Source organism: Salmo trutta, chromosome 12, assembly GCF_901001165.1.
Source record: "Salmo trutta chromosome 12, fSalTru1.1, whole genome shotgun sequence".
In the NCBI taxonomy this organism is placed as follows: domain Eukaryota; kingdom Metazoa; phylum Chordata; class Actinopteri; order Salmoniformes; family Salmonidae; genus Salmo; species Salmo trutta.
In genome coordinates, this window is record NC_042968.1 from 13,616,518 (window position 1) to 13,638,604 (window position 22,087).

The window sequence follows — 22,087 nt, forward strand, 5'->3', positions numbered from 1 at the left end:
TCTGTGGCTTTCATGTGTTCTGTCAGGCTGGATATGGCTCCCACAGTGACTGCCACCTGGTCTGTACACTAGCTCACACACAGAGACACTTTCAATAACACACAGACAGGTTAGAGTGACAACAGAGAGAGGCTGTGTTGTGTACAGGAGAAGAGAGCGAAAGAGAGAGAGAGAGAGAGAGAGAGAGAGAGAGAGAGAGAGAGAGAGAGAGAGAGAGAGAGAGAGAGATATTAGAAGGAGCACATGGTTCATGAATAATTCAATATGATAATCAAGTGTCCACTGTGTGAAAACACATGCATGATGTGGCTTCCACAACTCCCAGTACTGCCAAGACTGGATGAGGGGATACCACACACACACACACACACACACACACACACACACACACACACACACACACACACACACACACACACACACACACACACACACACACACACACAAGAACACACACACCTTGAACCCCCAGACCACCTGGAGAGAAATGTTCCTTGATGCTTGACTCTTTGTTTCTAGGTCACATGGTCTACTTCAACAGCCCCGTCTGGGAGTCCCAGTAGAAGATACAGTTAACCCGGGAGCATGACTACCATTGCATGACTCGAGGATGACTCGCTACTGTATGTGTATTTACTTTTTTTTTACTGATTGTCGTTGCGTTGACAATCTTGATCATTTTTTTTACGACGTTAATATTGTTAATGAATCATTCCATTTCCAAAGTACGTTTTGGCAATATGTACATTCTTGTCTCATGCTAATTAAGCAAATTGAAATGAAAATGGATGACTATTGTACAGCATGTAGAACAGCCCTATCTGGCCCGGGGACCGTGTGGGTGGTGATAGTGGAGGTGATGATTTACGATACAATATCAAGGTTTTCAAAAACTTCTAAATGAACAAAACCACAAACCCTGATCCATAAAACTGCATTTGGTGGACTGTAGCCTAAATAATAATAAAACAATCATTGTATCTTTTATCAAACTAAAAGGATCAGGCTTGTTTGTAGCAGTGGTGGTACAGTGGTAACATTAGCAGTAGATGATGTACTTTGAGCAGGAAATCCCCGGTTATATATGACCTCATTAAGCAGATGATTGTTTGGTTGATTGATGGTGAGATGTGATAGGGGTTAAGTGGAAGGGGGTCGTAAGGTCTGGATTGATACTATATGCATAGAGACACACAATGACAGACAGGGAGAATGACCTCATCAAGTGCCTAGTTTAGACAAAGGAAGAGAGGGAGGGAAACACAGGGATTTCATCTTTATTTAACCAGGTAGGTCAGTTAAGAACAAGTTCTCATTTACAACTGCGAAGTGGCCAAGAAAAAGCAAAACAGTGCGACAAAAACAACAACAGAGTTACATATGGAATAAACAAACGTACAGTCAATAACACAATAGAAAAAAAGACAGTATACAGTGTGTGCAAATGGCGTGAGGAGGTACGGCAATAAACAGGCCATAGTAGCGAAGTAATTACAATTTAGCAAATTAACACTGGAGTGATAGATGTGCAGACGATGATGTGCAAGTAGAAATACTGGTGTGCAAAAGAGCAAAAAAGTAAATAAAAACGATATTGGGATGAGGTGGGTAGATTGGATGGGCTATTTACAGATGGGCTGTGTACATCTGCAGCGATCGGTTAGCTGCTCAGATAGCTGATGTTTAAAGTTAGAGAGGGAGATATAAGTCTCCAACTTCAGTGATTTTTTCAATTCGTTCCAGTCATTGGCAGCAGAGAACTGGAAGGAAAGGCGGCCAAAGCAGGTGTTGGCTTTGGGGATGACCAGTGAGATATACATGCTGGAGCGCGTGCTACGGGTGGGTGTTGTTATCGTGACTAGTGAGCTGAGAAAAGGCGGAGATTTACCTAGCAAAGACTTATAGATGACCTGGAGCCAGTGGGTCTGGCGACGAATATGTAGCGAGGGCCAGCCGACGAGAGCATACAGGTCGCAGTGGTGGGTGGTATATGGGGCTTTGGCAACAAAACGGATGGCACTGTGATAGAATGCATCCAGTTTGCTGCGTAGAGTGTTGGAGGCTATTTTGTAAATGACATCGCCGAAGTCGAGGATCGGTAGGATAGTCAGTTTTACGAGGGTACGTTTGGCGGCGTGAGTGAAGGAGGCTTTGTTGCTATACTAGATTTAATTTTGGATTGGAGATGTTTAATATGGGGGTGCCACAGGGTTCAATTCTTGGGCCGACTCTCTTCTCTGTATACATCAATGATGTCGCTCTTGCTGCTGGTGAGTCTCTAATCCACCTCTACGCAGGCGACACCATTCTGTATACCTCTGGCCCTTCTTTGGACACTGTGTTAACAACCCTCCAGACGAACTTCAATGCCATACAACTCTCCTTCCGTGGCCTCCAACTGCTCTTAAACACAAGTAAAACTAAATGCATGCTCTTCAACCGATCGCTGCCCGCACCTGCCCGCCTGTCCAGCATCACTACTCTGGATGGTTCTGACTTAGAATATGTGGACAACCACAAATACCTAGGTGTCTGGTTAGACTGTAAACTCTCCTGCCAGACTCACATAAAACATCTCCAATCCAAAATTAAATCTAGAATTGGCTTCCTATTTCGCAACAAAGCATCCTTCACTCATGCTGCCAAACATACCCTCGTAAAACTGACCATCCTATCGATCCTCGACTTCGGCGATGTAATTTACAAAATAGCCTCCAATACCCTACTCAATAAATTGGATGCAGTCTATCACAGTGCCATCCGTTTTGTCACCAAAGCCCCATATACTACCCACCACTGCGACCTGTATGCTCTCGTTGGCTGGCCCTTGCTTCATACTCGTCGCCAAACCCACTGGCTCCAGGTCATCTACAAGACCCTGCTAGGTAAAGTCCCGCCTTATCTCAGCTCGCTGGTCACCATAGCAGCACCCACCTGTAGCACACGCTCCAGCAGGTATATCTCACTGGTCACCCCCAAAGCCAATTCCTCCTCCGGCCGCCTCTCCTTCCAGTTCTCTGCTGCCAATGACTGGAATGAACTACAAAAATCTCTAAAACTGGAAACACTTATCTCCCTCACTAGCTTTAAGCACCAGCTGTCAGAGCAGCTCACAGATTACTGCACCTGTACATAGCCCATCTATAATTTAGCCCAAACAACTCCCTTTTCCCCTACTGTATTTATTTATTTTGCTCCTTTTACTTGCTATATTGTATGTACTTCGCCCCCATGGCCTTTTTTTGCCTTTACCTCCCTTATCTCACCTCATTTGCTCCCATTGTATATAGACTTATTTTTCTACTGTATTATTGAGTGTAGGTTTGTTTTACTCCATGTGTAACTGTGTTGTTGTATGTGTCAAACTGCTTTGCTTTATCTTGGCCAGGTCACAATTGTAAATGAGAACTTGTTCTCCACTTGCCTACCTGGTTAAATAAAGGTGAAATAAAAATAAAAATACATGCGTCTGGAAGGAGAGTTTGAAGGAGAGTCCATCCATACCCAAATGATGAGTATGGATGGAGAGATGGAAAAAAGAGGGAGGAAAGTGGCACGGGAGGGGTTGCGAGCATGAATAAACAAGACAGAGGTGAGGACTAAGAACAAAGGGGATTTTCCGAAAGAAGAAGCGACATGAAAAAGAGAAAGAACTGGAAGAAGGAAAAGATGACAGCGTGATATCCAAGAGAAGAAGAAGAGAATGCACTGAGAAATGCATGACGGCACTGCATCACATTATCTGACAAAGAACCACTTTAGAGTTTGGAACTTTGAAGTCAGTGAGATAAAGCGGAATCAGAAAGCATTCTCTACTTTCGGATGGAAAGTTTCACTCAGATGTAATGTGGGTCTGAGTGTCCTCTGTGAAGGGACTGCTTCGATAGAGAGAGGAGGGAGAGTCACTGGGCTAAGAGCTGAGTCTACATAAAACACCAGGGAGAGACTGATGAATGATCTATGATGATGAAGATACTCACTGGAGGTGAGGTGAGAGATGGAGATTACGCACTCAAACTGATTCACAGACACACTGCTGGGAGTGTGTGTGAATGTCTGCACGCCCACGCACGCACACACACACACTGGAAGAATTCTGTCCAAAAAGCACATCAAATGTAATACACAGATGAAGAGCCACGCAATGACACACGCAGGAAACACCCTTACACACATTTTTCACACCAGGCTTGACAGAAACACACACGAGACACCCAGCCAATCAGTAAATAAATAAAGAGAGATTGGAGGGAGCTAGATAAAGAGGGGCGTCACGCAAGACTAGCCGTTTAAATGTTTCTCCGTGACTGGCTCCAAGACCCTGAAATGTGTCATAACATCCGCTTCACTGCACTGAAACAAAGACACACACTACATAAAATACACTACACAAAATACACTACACAAAATACACTACACACTCTAGTCAAAGTGACCACACACGCTGACATTAACATGAAGACACGACGCACAAAATGACCCAACACGTAGCGAACAGCCAAGACGGAGGAAGACTAAAAAGCTATATGCACACAGACATTCTTCACACATGATCTCTTCCACCCACACTCCCGTTTCCCCTCCTACTCTGCCATATTTTCATACATGCATTGACACCCCCACACATACTGTGGTCACGCATACAGCACATGGAAACACACAGATGCATAGACAAGACAGAGATAGACAACGCATAGGCCTACACACACACGCACGCGTGCGCACGCACGCACGCACACACACACACAAGAAATCTCGCTTACACACTCCATTTTCCCCTAATAGTTTTATCAAATGCAATATAGTATTCATTTAGACGCACATACTGCACACCCACCCAATCCACACACAGACACACAGACACACAGACACACAGACACACAGACACACACACACACCACACACTGGATAGTAGAATTGGGTTGATTATGAGGCTGCCTGAGGGAACGGAGCCTATTGCTATGCTCCAGCACGATTGGTCAGGATTAGATCAAATCTATGGAGATGGGAGAGGGGGAGGGAGGGAGAAGATAGTGACAGAGTGATTCATCAATGGGAAACTGGGGGCACTGGGGTGGCGATGGTTCCACAGTCAGCTAAGGGCTCCATAAGCCTCTCTCTACTGAGAGCCAGTGAGCCAGGTGTGTGATTCACTGTGGCCCCCTAGAGGAACCAGAGAGCTGCCAGAGGGAACACCTACCCTCCAGTCTACACCTCCGCCAGACAGCCTGCTCACACAGTCCCCCGGGGTGTGTTCAGCAAGACACAACATTTTGGAACCGTCAACAATGTTTGGCGACTGAACGTGTCCTTGGGTACTGTCTATACCTGCCATTGTACAGACGGATCCAGCTGGTTGAATACGGTCTTAAAGGCTAGACAGCTTAAACCAGTCTGCCCTGGACCATACCTAGCACAGTTTAAAATTCAGTTTGCAGGCTGCAATATCCATAATTAAATTTCTGTAATATTTTCAAAGCAAACACTTAGTCATAATATAGCTAATGTTCTCCCTCTGCCTAGGATGTAGAGACTCCCTATAGGCGATAATAAACACACACACAGTTCCAAGTAGACCTGGCCCCGACCTGGGTTGCCCCCGTGTAGGATAGAAGAGCCCAACTGCAGTAATTGAGGGAGCAGGTGCATGGCCTTGGGGTCACCACCTGTAACTGCTGGAGTTCATCTCCCCACGCACCCGGCAACGGAGCAAACTCATTACCCTGGCCACGCCCTGCGACACCTGCCCCAGCCGCCCGCTCCTTGGCCTATCCTCACCTTTCTCTCCTGCTTCTCTCTTCCATACCGGTGCTCCTCCTCCCCATCCTCAAAGCTAGTGTTTAACTTCTCTACAATACCACTGCTCTGCTCTGTTCTCTACCACATCCATACCACTGTGATTGCCCCCTTCCATATAAACACATAACGTTTCTCTCTAACCTTCATTTCACCTCTCCTTTCCCTCTTGTCCTGTTCCCCTCCTCCCTTTCTCATAAAGATATTTTGCTGACCCTCGCCCTGTAATGTACTTCTCTCACCCTCCTCCTCCTCCTCTCCTCCTCCTCTCCTCCCCTTCTCTCCTCATAGCTGAGAATAAATTTGAGGTTAAAAAAACAGCTCCTCGACGAGGGGAAGGAAGGTAGGTCTGTCCTGTCAGAGCACACATCAGGGCAGATTTTCCCCTTTCTCGCTCTTTTGCTCTCTCCCTCTCTCTCTCTCTGTCACACACACACACAGACATGTTTTTCTCAGTCCTCCAGCCTGAAAAGTATGTTCCCCCAAATGACCTCCGTTTCTGCATGGTATCAGTAAAATCCCTTCCTCTCCGATTCCCTCTCTGATTCCCTCTCTGATTCCCTCTCTGATTCCCTCTCTGATTCCCTCTCTGATTCCCTCTCTGATTCCCTCTCTGATTCCCCTGCTCACATATAGTGTAGCAGTTCGTTTTGCCCTTCACACACACAGGAACACATAACACACACACAGACAAACACCCCCCTTTACAATCTCCTGTACCTGTTCTGTGTCCCTTGTCGGACTCAGTGCCACTCCAGCTCTCTCTCTCAGTCTTAATTACGTCTCTGGGCTGCCTGGGAACTGCTGCATTACTTACCAGGCTCATAAATAAGCCATTCAGGCAAGCAGTAATGGAGTCATTTACACAGAGCACAGGCCACATGGCCTACCTGCAACTAACAGGCCTGTTTAGGCTGAATGGACTTCAGGGGAGAGCTGCATCACACTGACTGATGTCCACTGGTTCTGCTCTGACACACTGGACACACACACAAAAGGTCACGCCCTGTGCACTGTAGCATGTTCTTCCTCTCCGTCACATGCTGTGCAACAGCATGTTCACATTCAGACGCACCTGTCATGCAAGGTTGGGCATGCTACGGGTTAACAACACGCATTCATGGAGTATTAGAGGGAGGAGGAGAGAGAGGAAGGGGAGGGCGAGGCGGTGAGAGCGACGGGGATATGAAAGAGAAGACTCCCTCGCGGAAAGCACAGGAGGTCCAAATGGAAAAGTACTGAGACAGGAGCCCTCAATCTGAGGAACAAGACAAATCATTTCACACTAATTAATCACAGATGTTATAACCTCACGCCAGGAGAGCTCATTTACATATGCACGCACGGAACGACAACAAAACAATGAACGTGGGTACAGGTACACACACACACACGCAAACACTGCAACAAACACACGCATATTAAGCGTATCCGCCTCAATGTAACACACACATTGCAAACCCACGCAACAGACGCTGTGATGATAATGTAGCTAGCTAACTAATGTAACCTGTTAACTGGCACCAACAGTTTGAGAGAGTCAGCCCCTTATAAAAGCAGAGCAGATGAGTAGTGTGGATGGGCTCATTAATCATGTGTGATTGGTGAGCGCTCAGGTTTTATTCCTGGAGATGGGAGGGGCCTGGGGGGGGTAGAGTAGGGACAGCTGATTCAGCAGGGGGGGGGGGTGTATTGGCCCTATAGGCTACAGCTGAATTGAATGGAGGGAGGGTAGAGAGGTTTGGTTGAGTTTACTTGTGTTTGAGAAAGATAAAGAGAGAAAGAGAAAGACAGAGGCATTGGATCAATGGAACGGAGTCAAACACGTTGTTTCCATGTGTTCGGTACCCTTCCATTGATTCAATTCCAGCCATGACAACGAGCCTGTCCTCCTATAGCTCCTCCCACCAGCCTCCTCTGGTTGACCTGGTGATCTCCTTCTCTCTCTCTCTCTCTCTCTCTCTCTGCCTGTTCTGTCGCCCACACTGCCGCTTCGCACAGTACTAGGAACTGTGCTCCCACATTCATCTTTAACCTAAGATTTGTTCACGCACAGATGTCTGGATCAGTGTATGAAGCTGAAGTAGAATCCTGCTGCGCTCCATATTAAATCTAATTTCTGTACTGGGCATCTGAACATGTGTCACATCGTTTACTAGGGCTTCATAATGTGGAAGAGAGTAGTGCTGGCAGAGAAATGAGAGAAATGTGTGAGTAAGTGTAAGTCTGTGTGTGAGAGAAAGAGATCGAGGTTAAACTGTACATGTCTGGTTTGTATGTAAAGTGAATGCAAGGTGAGTTCATACTGTGTGTGTGTGTGTGTGTGTGTGTGTGTGTGTGTGTGTGTGTGTGTGTGTGTGTGTGTGTGTGTGTGTGTGTGTGTGTGTGTGTGTGTGTGTGTGTGTCACTGAGGGCATGGGCTTGTCTCTACACATAGGGAGATTCATCTTATTCATCGAGCATCAAAGATGAATCCCGGTGTATAATATTATAATATATAGCCGAGCAGTTCTCCTTGTCACCTTCAGCATATGTCTTGACTGAGTGATGTGGTGGATCATCTACAGAGGCTTCGTGATTAACTACCTGCAACGCAGACACACACACACACGCACGCACGCAGGCACGCGCACGCACACAGACACACACACACACACGCACGCACGCAGGCACGCGCACGCACACAGACACACACACGCACACAGACACACGCACGCACGCACACAGACACACGCACGCACACAGACACACGCACGCACACAGACACACATGCGTAAGCACGCACGCACACACACACACTCACACATGCACAGATGGTGAGACGGTAGGGTAAGCCAGATCTCAGCAGGGATGCTGGCGATGGTAAAGGGTGTGTGCTTCTTGGCTGGGCCAGAGTTGGCTAGAGGGGCGGCTCATTGTTACAGACTGGCACTAGGAAGAAGGGATTCACCTCCTAAAAAACAGCGTGGATCAAAGTCAACGACAACCAACAAACAGTCAACAACCACTTCTTCAACAAAGTCAACCTGCAGTACCGGGACAATTCCAGTTTAAAGGATACTGTGGAGTTACTACTGCTGATAGGCTCACACACACACACACACACACACACACACACACACACACACAGACACACATACACACATACACACATACACACATACACACATACACACATACACACACACACACACACACACACACACACACACACACACACACACACACACACACACACACACACATATATTGACACCAAACTGCATTCACACAGACAGACAGACAGACAGACAGACAGACAGACAGACAGACAGACAGACAGACAGACAGACAGACAGACAGACAGACAGACAGACAGACAGACAGACAGACAGACAGACAGACAGACAGACAGACAGAGCGCTATCTCACATAGGGAGAGATCCCCCTGAGGCTTGGCCTTGTACGAGGCCTCTGGGAGGAGAAAGAGAAGAGATGTAGGGAGCACAGGGGTAGTGTGTGTCAGACAGCTTAGACAGCACACTGATAAACCCCTGGCCTGTTCTACAGGATGTGACCGGCACTGTGGCTCTCAGCTCAGCCTCTGATTAAATACATATATCAAACCTCTCTTTACCCCTCTCTCTCTCTCTCTCTGCACTTTACTTTCTTCATCAATAGGCTGCAGTTCAACTTGTCTTCAATGTGACCAATGGAACCAATACACACACGCACGCAGGCACGCACGCACACAGGGGGAACAAACCCACAGTAGCCTACACACCAAGATGGATGACAACACACAGGCACAAACACAGTCCCATTCCCCCTCTCTCTCCTCAGGCCATCTGAATTGTATCGCGACGGAGGACATCAATCTCCTAGCTGGCCGTGAGTTGCTCAGAAAGTCTGGGCTGAGGATGGACATGATTTGGTATCAATCACACTTTGTTCTTTGTCGGTGAAGCCACAGTGTCTTAATCGCTCTGCGTGTTTCTCTCCCCCTGTCTCGATCGATACCCTGCCTCAACAACACACAGAGTAGGACATCCATCCAGCCACACAGTCCCAGTGTCTCCAGCCTGGCCTATTTGTATACTAGAGACACACACACACACATCCTATTCCTTATCTGGGTTGATTTACTTGGTGCTTGGCCTCTTCTTTTCAGGTCCTCTACTCTACAGACTCTCAATTACTCCCCGTTTCCCTCTTTCTTTCTCTACCATCCTTCATCCATCCATCTTTTTCCTCCTCCTCCCTCTCGCCACCCCACCCTGGCTGACAGAGAGTGTGAGAATGACTGGATGAGAGAGAGAGAGAGAGAGAGAGAGAGAGAGAGAGAGAGAGAGAAAGAGAATGAATGAGTGAGTGGGTGGGTGGGTGGGTGGGTGGGTGAGAGAGAGAATGAATGAGGGAGTGAGTGGGTGAGAGAGCGAGAGCGAGAGAGAGAATGAGTGAGTGAGTGAGTGAGTGAGTGAGTGGGTGAGAGAGCAAGAGAGAGAGAGCGAGAGAGAGAATGAGTGAGTGAGTGAGTGAGTGGGTGAGAGAGCGAGCGAGAGAGAGAATGAATGAGTGAGTGAGTGAGTGGGTGAGAGAGCGAGAGAGAGAGCGAGAGAGAGAATGAGTGAGTGAGTGGGTGGGTGAGAGAGTGAGTAAATAAGTTACTAAAGGAGAGTGAGTGTTGAGTGAGAGTGCGGGAGAGAGAGAGAGTGAATGAGTGATGGCTGTGGTGCGTATGCAGGGTGCTTAAAAACTTCTTATGGCTGGGTGGCAGTATTGAGTAGCTTGGATGAAGAAGGTGCCCAGAGTAAACTGCCTGCTACTCAGGCCCAGAAGCTAAGATATGCATATTATTAGTAGATTTGAAAACACTCTGAAGTTTCTAAAACTTTTTGAATGATGTCTGTGAATATAACAGAACTCATATGGCAGGCAAAAACCTGAGAAAAAATCCAACCAGGAAGTGGGAAATCTGAGGTTTGTAGTTTTTCAAGTCTTGGCCTATCCAATATACAGTGTCTGTGGGGTCATATTGCACTTCCTAAGGCTTCCACTAGATGTCCACAGTCTTTAGAACCTTGTTTGAGGCTTCTACTGTGAAATGGAGGGGAATAAGAGCTGATTTTATCAGGTGTCTGCCAGATGGGCATGAGCTTCAGCCATGCGCACGCACGTGAGAGGTAGCTGAGTTCAATTGCATTTCTAAAGACAAAGGAATTCTCCGGTTGAAATCTTATTGAAGATTTATGATAAAAACATCCTAAAGATTGATTCTATACATCGTTTGACATGTTTCTACGAACTGTAATGGCCTGCGCGTCGTGAATTTGGATTTGTGAACTGAAGGCGCGAACAAAAAGGAGGTATTTGGACATAAAGGATGGACTTTATCGAACAAAACAAACATTTATTGTGGAACTGGGATACCTGGGAGTGCATTCTGATGAAGATCATCAAAGGTAAGTGAATATTTGACTCCAACATGGCGGATATATTTTTGGCTTGTTTTTGTTTCTGAGCGCCGTACTCAAATTATTGCATGGTTTGCTTTTTCGGTAAAGCTTTTTTGAAATCTGACACAGCGGTTGCATTAAGGAGAAGTTTATCTAAAGTTTCATGCATAACACTTGTATTTTCATCAACATTTATGATGAGTATTTCTGTAAATTGATGTGGCTCTGCAAAATCACCGGCGGTTTTGGAGGGACAACATTACTGAACATAACGTGCCAATGTAAACTGAGATTTTTGGATATAAATATGAACTTTATCGAACAAAACATACATGTATTGTGTAACATGAAGTCCTATGAGTGTCATCTGATGAAGATCATCAAAGGTTAGTGATTAATTTTATCTCTATTTCTGCTTTTTTGAAATCAGACACTGTGGTTGGTTTTAAAGTTTATCTTTAAAATGGTGTAAAATACTTGTATGGTTGAGGAATTTTAATTATGAGATTTCTGTTGTTTGAATTTGGCGCTCTGCACTTTCACTGGCTGTTGTTTTATCGATCCCGTTAACGGGATTTCAGCCGTAAGAAGTTAAGGCCCAGTCTATAAATCTGACGGATGGTGCTCATAACGAGCCTACACCGAGTGTTTTTATTCCTCCATAGATTCCTCAAACAGGGAACAGCTGGACCCAGAGATTACACCCAGACAGAGATAGATCGAGAGGGAAGAATGGCGGGAGGGAGGGACAGACGGAGGGAGAGCAACATATCCTCTATTCTCCTCTATTCTCTCCCAGGGGTGACCTGATGTGTTACCCGTGATCAGTTGCCACGGAGTGCGACGCTCTCATTCCACAGCAGCCAGCTAGAGACCATGTCGGATGAACACATGTGTCGTACGTGTCTGATGAAAGGCATATTTCCTACGTGTCCAACAACCAGGCAGAGACCTAACGACTAGAGATTATTCACAGCCGTACAGTGTGTAATGTAATGTGTTAGCACTGGCGGGAGATTGTATGCCATACAGTGCACTGAGCCCTATCCAGCCTAATGCATTCATGTCATCTAGTGCACAAGGACACTACCCAGTCGGAACAGGCCACCTGCTCTTGATGGATAAGGGTGCATAATCTCTGTGACATGGGCAGAATTTATGGACAGCACAGGATAATTGGGTCCTGTGGCAGTGTAGCACTGTGCATGAGGGGGACAGATTTGAACGGAAGATGTCAAGGTCCTTCCATCTCCATTTGTCTGTCTGTGTGCTCCACATTCACTTTCCTTCCCACTCCTCCCTCTGTCTCCCAGTTCATGTGAGACTATTTGGAAATAAGTATCCCTCAGGGCGGAAGGCCTGATGTGTGTTAATCCTAGAGCCTAGAGGGGTAAGCGCGGTGAGCCAGTAACCGAAAGGTCTCTAGTTCGAATCCCCGAGCCGACTAAATGAAAAATCTGTTGATATGCCATTGCTCCTGTAATTCATTTGGGATAAGAGTGTCTGCTAAATGACTCCAATGCAAATGTCCTTGTTACAGGGAGGGCTGGGAATTGCCAGGGATCACATGATATTTTATCACGATGTGGAGGTGATTTGATGTTCTGAACATACAGTATTACTCACTGAGTGTACAAAACATTAGGAACACCTGCTCTTTCCATGACATAGACTGATCCAGGTGAAAGGTATGATCCCTTATTGATGTCACTTGTTAAATCCACATTAATCAGTGTAGATGAAGGGGAGGAGACAGGTTAAAGAAGGATGTTTAAGCCTTGAGACAATTGAGACATGGATTGTGTATGTGTGCCATTCAGAGGGTGAATGGGCTGATAGTACGGTAGTAGGTGCCAGGCGCACCAGTTTGAGTGTCAAGAACCGCAACACTGCTGGGTTTTTCACACTCAACAGTTTTCCGTGTGCATCAAGAATGGTCCACCACCCAAAGGACATCCAGGCAACTTGACACAACTGTGGGAAGCATTGGAGTCAACATGGGCCAGCATCACTGTTGAATGCTTCTGACACCTTGTAGTCCATGCCCTGACGAATTGAGGCTCTTCTGAGGGCAAAGGGGGGTGCAATTCAATATTAGGAAGGTGTTCCTAAAGTTTTGTACACAGTGTATGTCTGCTGCAGAGAGACAAGAGGGTGTCGGCTCACTTTTCATTTTAATAGGTGGAGAACAAACTATAGGATGAAAATTACCAGAGGTTTGGCGCAGCTACAGCCGACTAGCATTAGCTAATACTACCTTGAGTTGCTCATTTTTATATATTTACAAATTGATCAAATACAATATTGTCCCAAAATATACTGAACAAAATTATAAATGCAACATGTAAAGTGTTGGTATGAACCTAGGACTAGTCCTAGAGGCATGGAGAGGCAGCCTTTAGTTATTATGCCCCCAGCCTCTGGAATAGCCTGCCAGAGAACCTGAGGGGGACAAAACTGTGGACATATTTAAAAGGGATCTTAAAACACACCTTTTTAACTTTGCTTTTCCTTAGGGTGCTTTTAGTCGTTCAGTTTTTATTGTTATTCTTTCGTTTTTAATCCTTTTATGTTTTTTGTGTAGTTTTTTCCCCCTTTGTTTGTTTTCTTTGAAGCACATTGCATTGCATTCCATGTCTGAAATCTGCTGTATAAATAAAGCTTGATTTGATATGATTTGATGAGCTGAAATAAGAGATGCCAGAAATGTTCCATATCCACAAAAGGCTTTTCTCTTAAAGTTTGTGCACAAATTTGTTTACATCCCTGTTTGTGAGCATTTCTCCTTTGCCAAGATAATTCATCCACCTGACAGTTGTGGCATATCAAGAAGCTGATTAAACAGCATGATCATTACACATACCCTGATGAAGACAGCTTGCCTGTCGAAAAGTTGGACATTATATTTTTGCATCTTAGCTCTTAGAGTGTGCGGCTCTCCTTTATTTCAGGTTTTCCACTCCGCTAGCCAACACCTCGCCTAAATAGGTGTGCGTTTCTTTTTCCTCTATATTACACAGGTGCACCTTGTGCTGAGGACTATAAAAGGCCACTCTAAAATGTGCAGTTTTGTCACACAACACAATGCCACAGATATCTCAAGTTTTAATGGAGCAAGCATTTTGCATGCTGACTGCAGGAATGTCCACCAGAGCTGTTGCCAGAGAATTGAATTTTAATTTCTCTACCATAAGCTGCCTCCAACATCGTTATAGAGAATTTGGCAGTACATCCAACCGGCCTCATAACCGCAGACCACGAGTAACCACGCCAGCCCAGGACCTCCACGTCCGGCTTCTTCATCTGTGGGATTGTCTGAGTGGGGAGGGGGGTGCTGAGGAGTATTTCTATCTGAAATATAGCCATTTTGTGGGGAAAAACTTATTCTGATTGGCTGGGCCTGGCTCCCCAGGGGGTGGCTGCGCCCTTGCCCAGTCATATGAAATCCATAGACTAGGGACCAATAAATTTATTTAAACTGACTGATTTCCTTACATGTAACTCAGAAAAAGAATGTGGCATGTTGCGTTTATATTTATACGTAACTATACATCCCCCCCATCACAAGATACAGGGTCCTCAGGTGGAAAAGCCCCAGATGCATGACCCCAGAAGTGTATACTGCAGTAAAGGAAACCCAAGGGCACAGGTATTACACAGGTATTAATGTAACATAGCACATCAAATGCAGCTGACTCAACTCCACTCCACGGTGAAGGAGGTTTCTGATGAACAACACCAACGGACTGAAGCTGAGACCAGGCGTTGTGGTATTCAGCTCCGGCTACATCGACTCGCCCGACGTCTATAATAATTATGTGACGCTTATCTTGTACCGATGTTTGTCCTCTGTAGTTGAGTGCCTTTCTTTCATTGCTGAAATCCGTACTTTTTCAATACATGTTAATCAAATACAAATCAGACTGTTTTCTCATTGCTGTTTCTGTAAGATGGCAACTCAGTGCAAATGCACGTGCCAATTGAATCTCAACAAGGAAACAGCCTGTGGTTGTATTTGATTCACGTGTATTGAAAGTATGGATTTCAGCAAACAAAGAAAAGGCACGCAACTAGAGGGCGTTTCACCAGGGTTAGCGTTTCACCATTTACATTTTATTGACATTGGGCGAATGGATGTAGCTGAATTCCACAAAGCCTGGTCTCTACTCCACTCCCTTGGAGTTCATCAGAAACTCCATTCACCATGAAGTGGAGTTTAGTCAGCTACATAAAATGGTACTCGGGTAAAAGCCTGGGGGTGTATGAAACCACTCCTGGGTAGACCACACTAGTGAACCTCCCATATGTGCCTTAGTCAGAGGTGCACGGAGGGGGGAGTCAGAGGTTCACGGAGGGGGGAGTCAGAGGTGCACGGAGGGGGGAGTCAGAGGTGCACGGAGGGGGGAGTCAGAGGTTCACGGAGGGGGGAGTCAGAGGTGCACGGAGGGGGGAGTCAGAGGTGCACGGAGGGGGGAGTCAGAGGTGCACGGAGGGGGGAGTCAGAGGTGTACGGAGGGGGGAGTCAGAGGTGTACGGGGGGGGGTTCCTGCTCTCTGCCCTCACCTTATTCCTCTCAAACAACTCAGTCTGGATGGTCTTGAGGTCAGTGTCCAGGGCACTGGCCGCCTGCCGCCGTTTACGGGCCAGCTGTTCCTCCAGGTCCTCCGTCTGCGCCCGCAGCTTCTTGTTGTCTCTCTCAAGCGCCAGCTTCTCGGTCTCCAGACGCTCCCGCCGGCCCCACTCGGCAGCGTTCTCCACCTGCAGCCGCTCCATCTGATGAGGAGTGGGGGAGGACAGGAGGGAAAACCATGTCAAATCAGAGGGAGAGGACGAGGTCAGAGGGTAAGTTGAATCAACCAATCACTGTACCAGAGAGGAATATTGAGACGCCTCCCTGCAGTCAGTCAGTCAGAGCACCAGTGTCCAGGTCGTGGCAGTAAAGCCCTTTGTAAATGCTCTACAAGTGAAGGGATGCTACATTAGCACTTTATCATACTCTCCTTTCTTTCAGCCTGCCAGCCACCACAGCAAAGCCATTAAACATTCACAGGGTGTATTCCCATGGCTGATACACGAGCAGCGCAGAGCGGAGAGGATGTTGCTGCTGGGGCAATGAGGAAGAATAGAGGAGGGAGAGAAAAGAGAAGAGAGAGGAGAGGTGTGAGGCACGTGAGGCTGACAGTGGGCTGGTGTCCGGCCTCCGGGGGCCACTGGGACAACGTGACACGTTCCTCTGAGGGGGGACAGGCGATGGGAGGAGGGCTCTCTAATGAACACCTCAAAGGAGAGGACTCGTTCCACTCCACCATGAGCCACAGGCATGAAATATACTCTCCAAAAATTACAACTTAGTATGTCAGTGGCACACTGCCCACCCAGCCAGCTCCCACTGCCACCATGTCAACTAGTTCGTCACATGGAGTCAGAGACAAGCGTGCACTTGAGTTCAATTGCTGTTGAATGGGCTGAATCACCCTCGTTAAATGTAAAGGGATTTGAGATCTATAAAACTATAGAAGTGTGTTTCAGCCTCACCTCTGCTCGTAGCTCGGCCAGTTTCTTGTCCATACTAGTGCGCGCTCCCAGCTCATCCTCCAGGTCCTCCGACATGCGACCCAACTCATCCTGGTGTACCTCCTTCAACATGTTCAGCTGAGAGAGAGAAAGAGAGAGAGAGAGGGATGAATACAGCCAGACAGCAGGAACTACTACAGGTGTTAAGCTCCTTGGTAAGAATGTGCATCCGTTGTCTTAGCATTAGTTCTCCCTCCTCCTATAAACTGAGCCACCTTCAAGGATGATACACTCCCATACAACATGACGTTCTCACTCAGCTGTGCAGGCTACAGCGGTTTCTCCCTTCAACCTCGGGGGATCCCACCGTGGTCCAGGCACATACTACACACATGCCACATCTCCACCTTCACCTCTCCTTCTCTGCACTCACTGTTCTCATCCCTCTTATCGCTCCCCTCTATCTTCTCCTCTCTCCTCCAGCACCTCTTCTCCTCTCCTCTCTGCCCTTCATGATATCCGGAGAGATTTTTCAGTCTTCACTGACTACCCTGCCAGTCCATTCACGGTTTTCCAATGACATCGACGGGCACGCACGCACGCACGCACGCACGCACACACGCACACACGCACACACACACACACACAGAGGTTGTCTGCTTTGAGCACAGAGTGCCTCCCAGTGGCTGTCTCCTGTAAACACACACCCTCTCTCTGAGCCGGCGGCTCTGGCTCTTTGAAGCTGCTGTCTCAGCAGGTGTGTCTGTGTGAGGTGGATGTGTGCCAGTCTGCTAGGCTGTATTGACGTAGGTATGGACCATATTCCCAAGGCCAATATGATGACAACCCTTCTAAGACCACCAGGGTGAAAGGGCTGACGTTTGATGCCTTTACCCCGTTTGATGCATGGCCTCTGAGGGCACGTATTCGTCCCCTGGGCGGTTCTTGGGGGATTAGAAGGTAAAGGTGACCCTCGAATCTCACCTGTTTCATGGCTTCCTGCTTGGTCTTGTTCTGCTCCTCGTATTTGAGTTTCCATTGGTTCAGCTCTGTTTCCAGCTTTTCTATGCTCTTACTGAGTGCATGCTTATCCCTGGGGAGAGAAGAGAGTTGGTTAAATACTACTCTAGCAACATAGGTAATGACTATTCAACAGAGATAGATAACAAACCTTCAGAGAACAATCTAAAACATGCACAATATTAGTCCTGAATATTTAATACAGGAAAATAGCTGCGCCTATTCAATATGTTTTTGAAGGAAGAGACTTGACAGAACCTGTGTCCCCAAAATACTATGTTACCATGATGCCATCAAAACAGAGTTGGATAGATGTTATGATTTAACTAAAAGTGACAGCTGACTTCAATATTCTGGTTGAATATAAATGTCTTCTCCTGAGGTCAGCAGGGTGCCTATGGCACTGACAGAATGAATGTTCCAGAATAGCCCAACAGAAACCAGTCTTACAGACAGACGGGCTCTGCCAGATTGTTGGACCTGAAGATGCAGACCAATCACCAGCGGAAATCAGCAGCCTCCAGAGAGCTCATAAAACAGTTATGATTCTAATGGAAAAGATAATGGGGCTGATGGTAGTGTTGGCGAGAGTGGGAAGCTGCAGCGGTGCCAGAGCTGAGCTCAGGCCAAAACAGGAGGCTCTGCTTGTAAATTATGAGACTGGCATCTCAGCCAACGGTGGAACAGAGAAGAGACAGAGCAATTACTAGTCTACACTTTCTATACACTCAACATTAATGCTAATTTCCATACGAGCCATAATATATCTGAGGAAAGCACCTTCACATAATTGAACAGTCCTCAACCTCTCTAAATATTGCCCTCCTTCAGTCTCCTTTCCTCCTCCCTCGATCCCCTCTCCTTACTCGCGTTCCTTGAGCAGGACCTTCTGTGATTCGTCGAGGCGGAGCTGGAGGGCGTTGATCTTGCCGGGGTCCTCCTCCATGGCAGCGATGTCATCCCAGAGCAGCCGGCTGCGGTCCTGACGACTCAGGGCAGAACGCAGGCTGCTGGCACTACGGGCGTCCCACGAGTCTGGACCTTCCGCCTTGGACCTCAGCACTGACTCCAACAGCTCCAGCTCCTAGGAGAAGGGAGGGATAGAAAGAAAGAAACAAACAATGACAGAGGATCGAGAAAAGTGGAAGGGAGGGAGGGAAAGACAGAGGGTGTAAGTAAAAGGGAGAATCCGGGAGAATGACCAGAAAGAAGAGAGGAATGAGGAAGAGGGATATATGCAATTTCATTCACTGTTAGTCTACACCTGTTGTTTACGAAGCATATGACAAATAAAATTTGATTTGATTAGATGAACCATGCAGTGGAGTCACCCCACTCTGAAACCCTGACGTCAGCCATCACAGCTCCACTCCAAGAGAGAAGGCTGGAGAGCGAAGCAGACTCCGAGACTCAAATATTTACTTTTCTTAATTAAACCCCACCAGGGAGACAGGTTTTTTCCTAACTCAACAGCGCCGGTACAGCAGCTATCATATTACCCCCTATCCCAATTTCCTGTCTGTAAAAATTAAATTCCCAGGACGTTTGAAGGAGTAATCAAAAACTTTTTCAACCACATATTTTTTCTTCTCTTCCTTCTCTTCCTGTCTCTGGGAACCACACAGGGCTCCGGACCCTCTGCCAACTTCCTGTTACTGAGAGAGCTGAGCACAAGAGCACAACCATCAGATTGAAGGAAAAACACAGGCTGTTACCAGCGGTGGCCAGCAGGGGGACCTAGAGGTTCATGAATGAGGTGGAGGTGAGCGGGTAGCCGCTGCTCCTCTCACTCAGCCCGCCACATGTGGAAGCACTCAGCGTGTCGGTGTAAGACTGAGGGAGAGAACAATGGAGGGGCAGGAAATGGGATTGTATGTGAGCATCCCCACAATGCCCAGCTCATTTTCATGCTGCTGTTTATCCAACAGTAATTTATTATACATGGCCAGCTGCTTGCCTAGGGAGAGCTCAGTGTATGTGTTGGCCCATGGTGAGCGACTGAGAAAGAATCTGACTGGACATTCTCCTCCAGGTTGTGTTGTACGTCTTCTCATTATTCACTTATCTTCTGTTTCCCCTTTGGCTCCAGACTGGTAAACGGAGAATGGTTATCGCCATTACCTTTCATGCCTGAAGTGGACCTCCTGTTCTGTATGAGTGTGAAAGTGTGTGTCTGTCTAGAGTGTTTCCATGAAAACAGCAGCCCACCCCATGTGTGAGTTGGCTCAAGGTCAAGTCAGATTGCTAATGGCATTGATCTGTATTCACTGCTGCTTGAGCTGCATACAGCTGAACACTCCTTGCCAAGATACACATTTCCTAAAAACAGAAACCTCATCTTGTCCAACTCTCAACAACGAGTTATAAATAGGACTTGAATACACATTATGATCCCAGGTAGAATGCTACCCTACTGTAAACCTGATGAGCCAGCTCAGGGAGTCTATTGTGACCTGTGTCTAATTGACAAAGGACATCTGAGGACACCAACAGCTACAATGCCTTCCAATCATGCAAGATGACAGGCTTTTCTGTGACAGGAATCTTGTTTAATTTCGTGGGTCTAACAGGGAATTTCCCATCCCTCCAAAATGTCTGAGAATATGAGGCTCACAGAGAGGGGACTGGGCTCCAATGATGCAGTACCCAAGCTGTGCCCCCTGGGTAGAAGATAGGGTGGTGCAGGGGGGATTCTATTTTAACAACAAAAGCTACACTTCAGCAGAGGCACTGAGAGGCACTGAGGCACAATGCTGGAGGTTAAGCTCTGAGACATATCTGCTGCTGACTTTCCATTAACAAGATGAAACGCTGGCCCAAATAAGTGACTGGTGCTCTATCTTCTACCAAGAACTCCGACCAACCTTTCCCCTGGCTCAGATCTGTGCTGGGTTATAGAGTACTGTAGTGTGTCTCTGACATTGTTTGGTTCTAAAGTGTGTGACCATTCTCCCACCTTTTGTCTGTCAGGTTTCTCTGTGTCCACATCTCTCACTGGTTCCTGTTCTGGTGACCCGGGCCCCTCGCCCACCCTGTCCTGCTTGCTGTCCACAAGGGGCTGTGAGGAGGAGGAGGGTGGGGTGGAGGAGGAGGGTGGTGCTGAGGGGGCGTGGGAGGGTGAGGCCTGGTCAGCACGGAGACGCAGTGCTTCCTGTCTGAGTGTCTCGTTCTCGGAGGCCAGTTCCTGGCGCTCCCGACGTGCGCCCATCAGCTCCTTGGTCAGGGTGTCCAGCCTCTGGCGGAGCTGCCGCACCTCGTCCCGTGCCCGGTTCCTCTCGGAGCGCACCTTGCTCCACTTCTCCCTCCAGTTGGCCGTGCAGTCCGACCACCAGCGCATTGTCTTCTCCATCTGGGCAGCTCGCGCCCTGGCCTCCTCCAGCTCCCTCAGACGTAGCTCCTCACGGCTCTCCCAGTCCCCAGACTCGCCCAGGCCAGGGGAGAGCAGCAGGGGAGGGCTGGAGCTGGGGGTGCCCCCCGTGGGGCTGGGCGTGTGGGTCAGGCTATCAGGAGAGCGGACCCTGTCCGGCCCCAGGCCCAGGCCACAGAGCAGGCCCGCCCCGGACTTAGCGGCCTCGGCCATGTGGGGGCTAGGGGTGTGGTTCATCACAGAGCCGATGATGATCCAGGAAAAAGCAGGAAACGAGCGATGCTGTGCACTCAGGAGTGCATGGTCATCTTTACTCAGTTGGCTACCTGCAGATTCAAACACAAACGGAGACACTGGTTAGTTGAACAGTATTAGGGCTGTTGCAGTGACCATATTACCACCACACCTGCGGTCACAAGTCATGAAGGCAGTCAAATTCCACATGACCGGTTAGTCACGGTAATTAGGCTTCTTCAAGCTCTGATGCTGCTGGTCATTAGTAGCCTACAAAACGTGCTAACTGCCTGGTACTCAGCAGTCCATTGTCCCTCTAATCACTCTGACATCAATGCAAATGTTTTCAAAAATCTAATCAAACACTTCATGGGAGCCCATGAGCTCATGTTGCGCAACATTTCTATAAACTATGCAATTGTGTGAGAAAACAGAGTGATGGCCTCTATTAAAAAGAAGAGGATCCCATCACCTTTCTATAGGCTAGGCCAACTATATTTATTTCTCAACTTTCCTAATATTAAGCACATTGCTTATATTTACAACAGGACTACAGTCTACCTGGTTGGCATGAAAATAAACCACGAGGAAAAGCGTCCTCCATTCGCTATTTAAGTGCATAGATGACAAGCATTTTTTCCCGCTGCCCGTTTCAATACAGGTGCATGATAATGGTTCATTCTAAATCAAAACAAATGTCACACATATATTATTTAGAATA

General features: G+C 47.3%; 1 protein-coding gene across 4 annotated transcripts in view; it reads right to left on the bottom strand.

Moving 5' to 3' along the window:
- The window catches only part of LOC115202948 (coiled-coil domain-containing protein 102A), a 69,057-nt gene that overhangs the window by 15,502 nt on the left and 31,468 nt on the right, over window positions 1–22,087 (bottom strand). For all 4 annotated transcript variants that reach the window (XR_003880089.1, XM_029767153.1, XM_029767151.1 and 1 more), the window contains exons 2-6: window positions 20,722–21,458; window positions 18,632–18,849; window positions 17,730–17,838; window positions 16,767–16,883; window positions 15,795–16,004 (exon numbers count right to left, since the gene is read on the bottom strand). Coding sequence is in view for 3 of the 4 variants with exons in the window: in XM_029767153.1 (XP_029623013.1) it covers window positions 15,795–16,004; window positions 16,767–16,883; window positions 17,730–17,838; window positions 18,632–18,849; window positions 20,722–21,369 (1,302 nt within the window). In the remaining variant the exon portion in view is untranslated. The remainder of the gene's footprint in view (window positions 1–15,794; window positions 16,005–16,766; window positions 16,884–17,729; window positions 17,839–18,631; window positions 18,850–20,721; window positions 21,459–22,087) is intronic.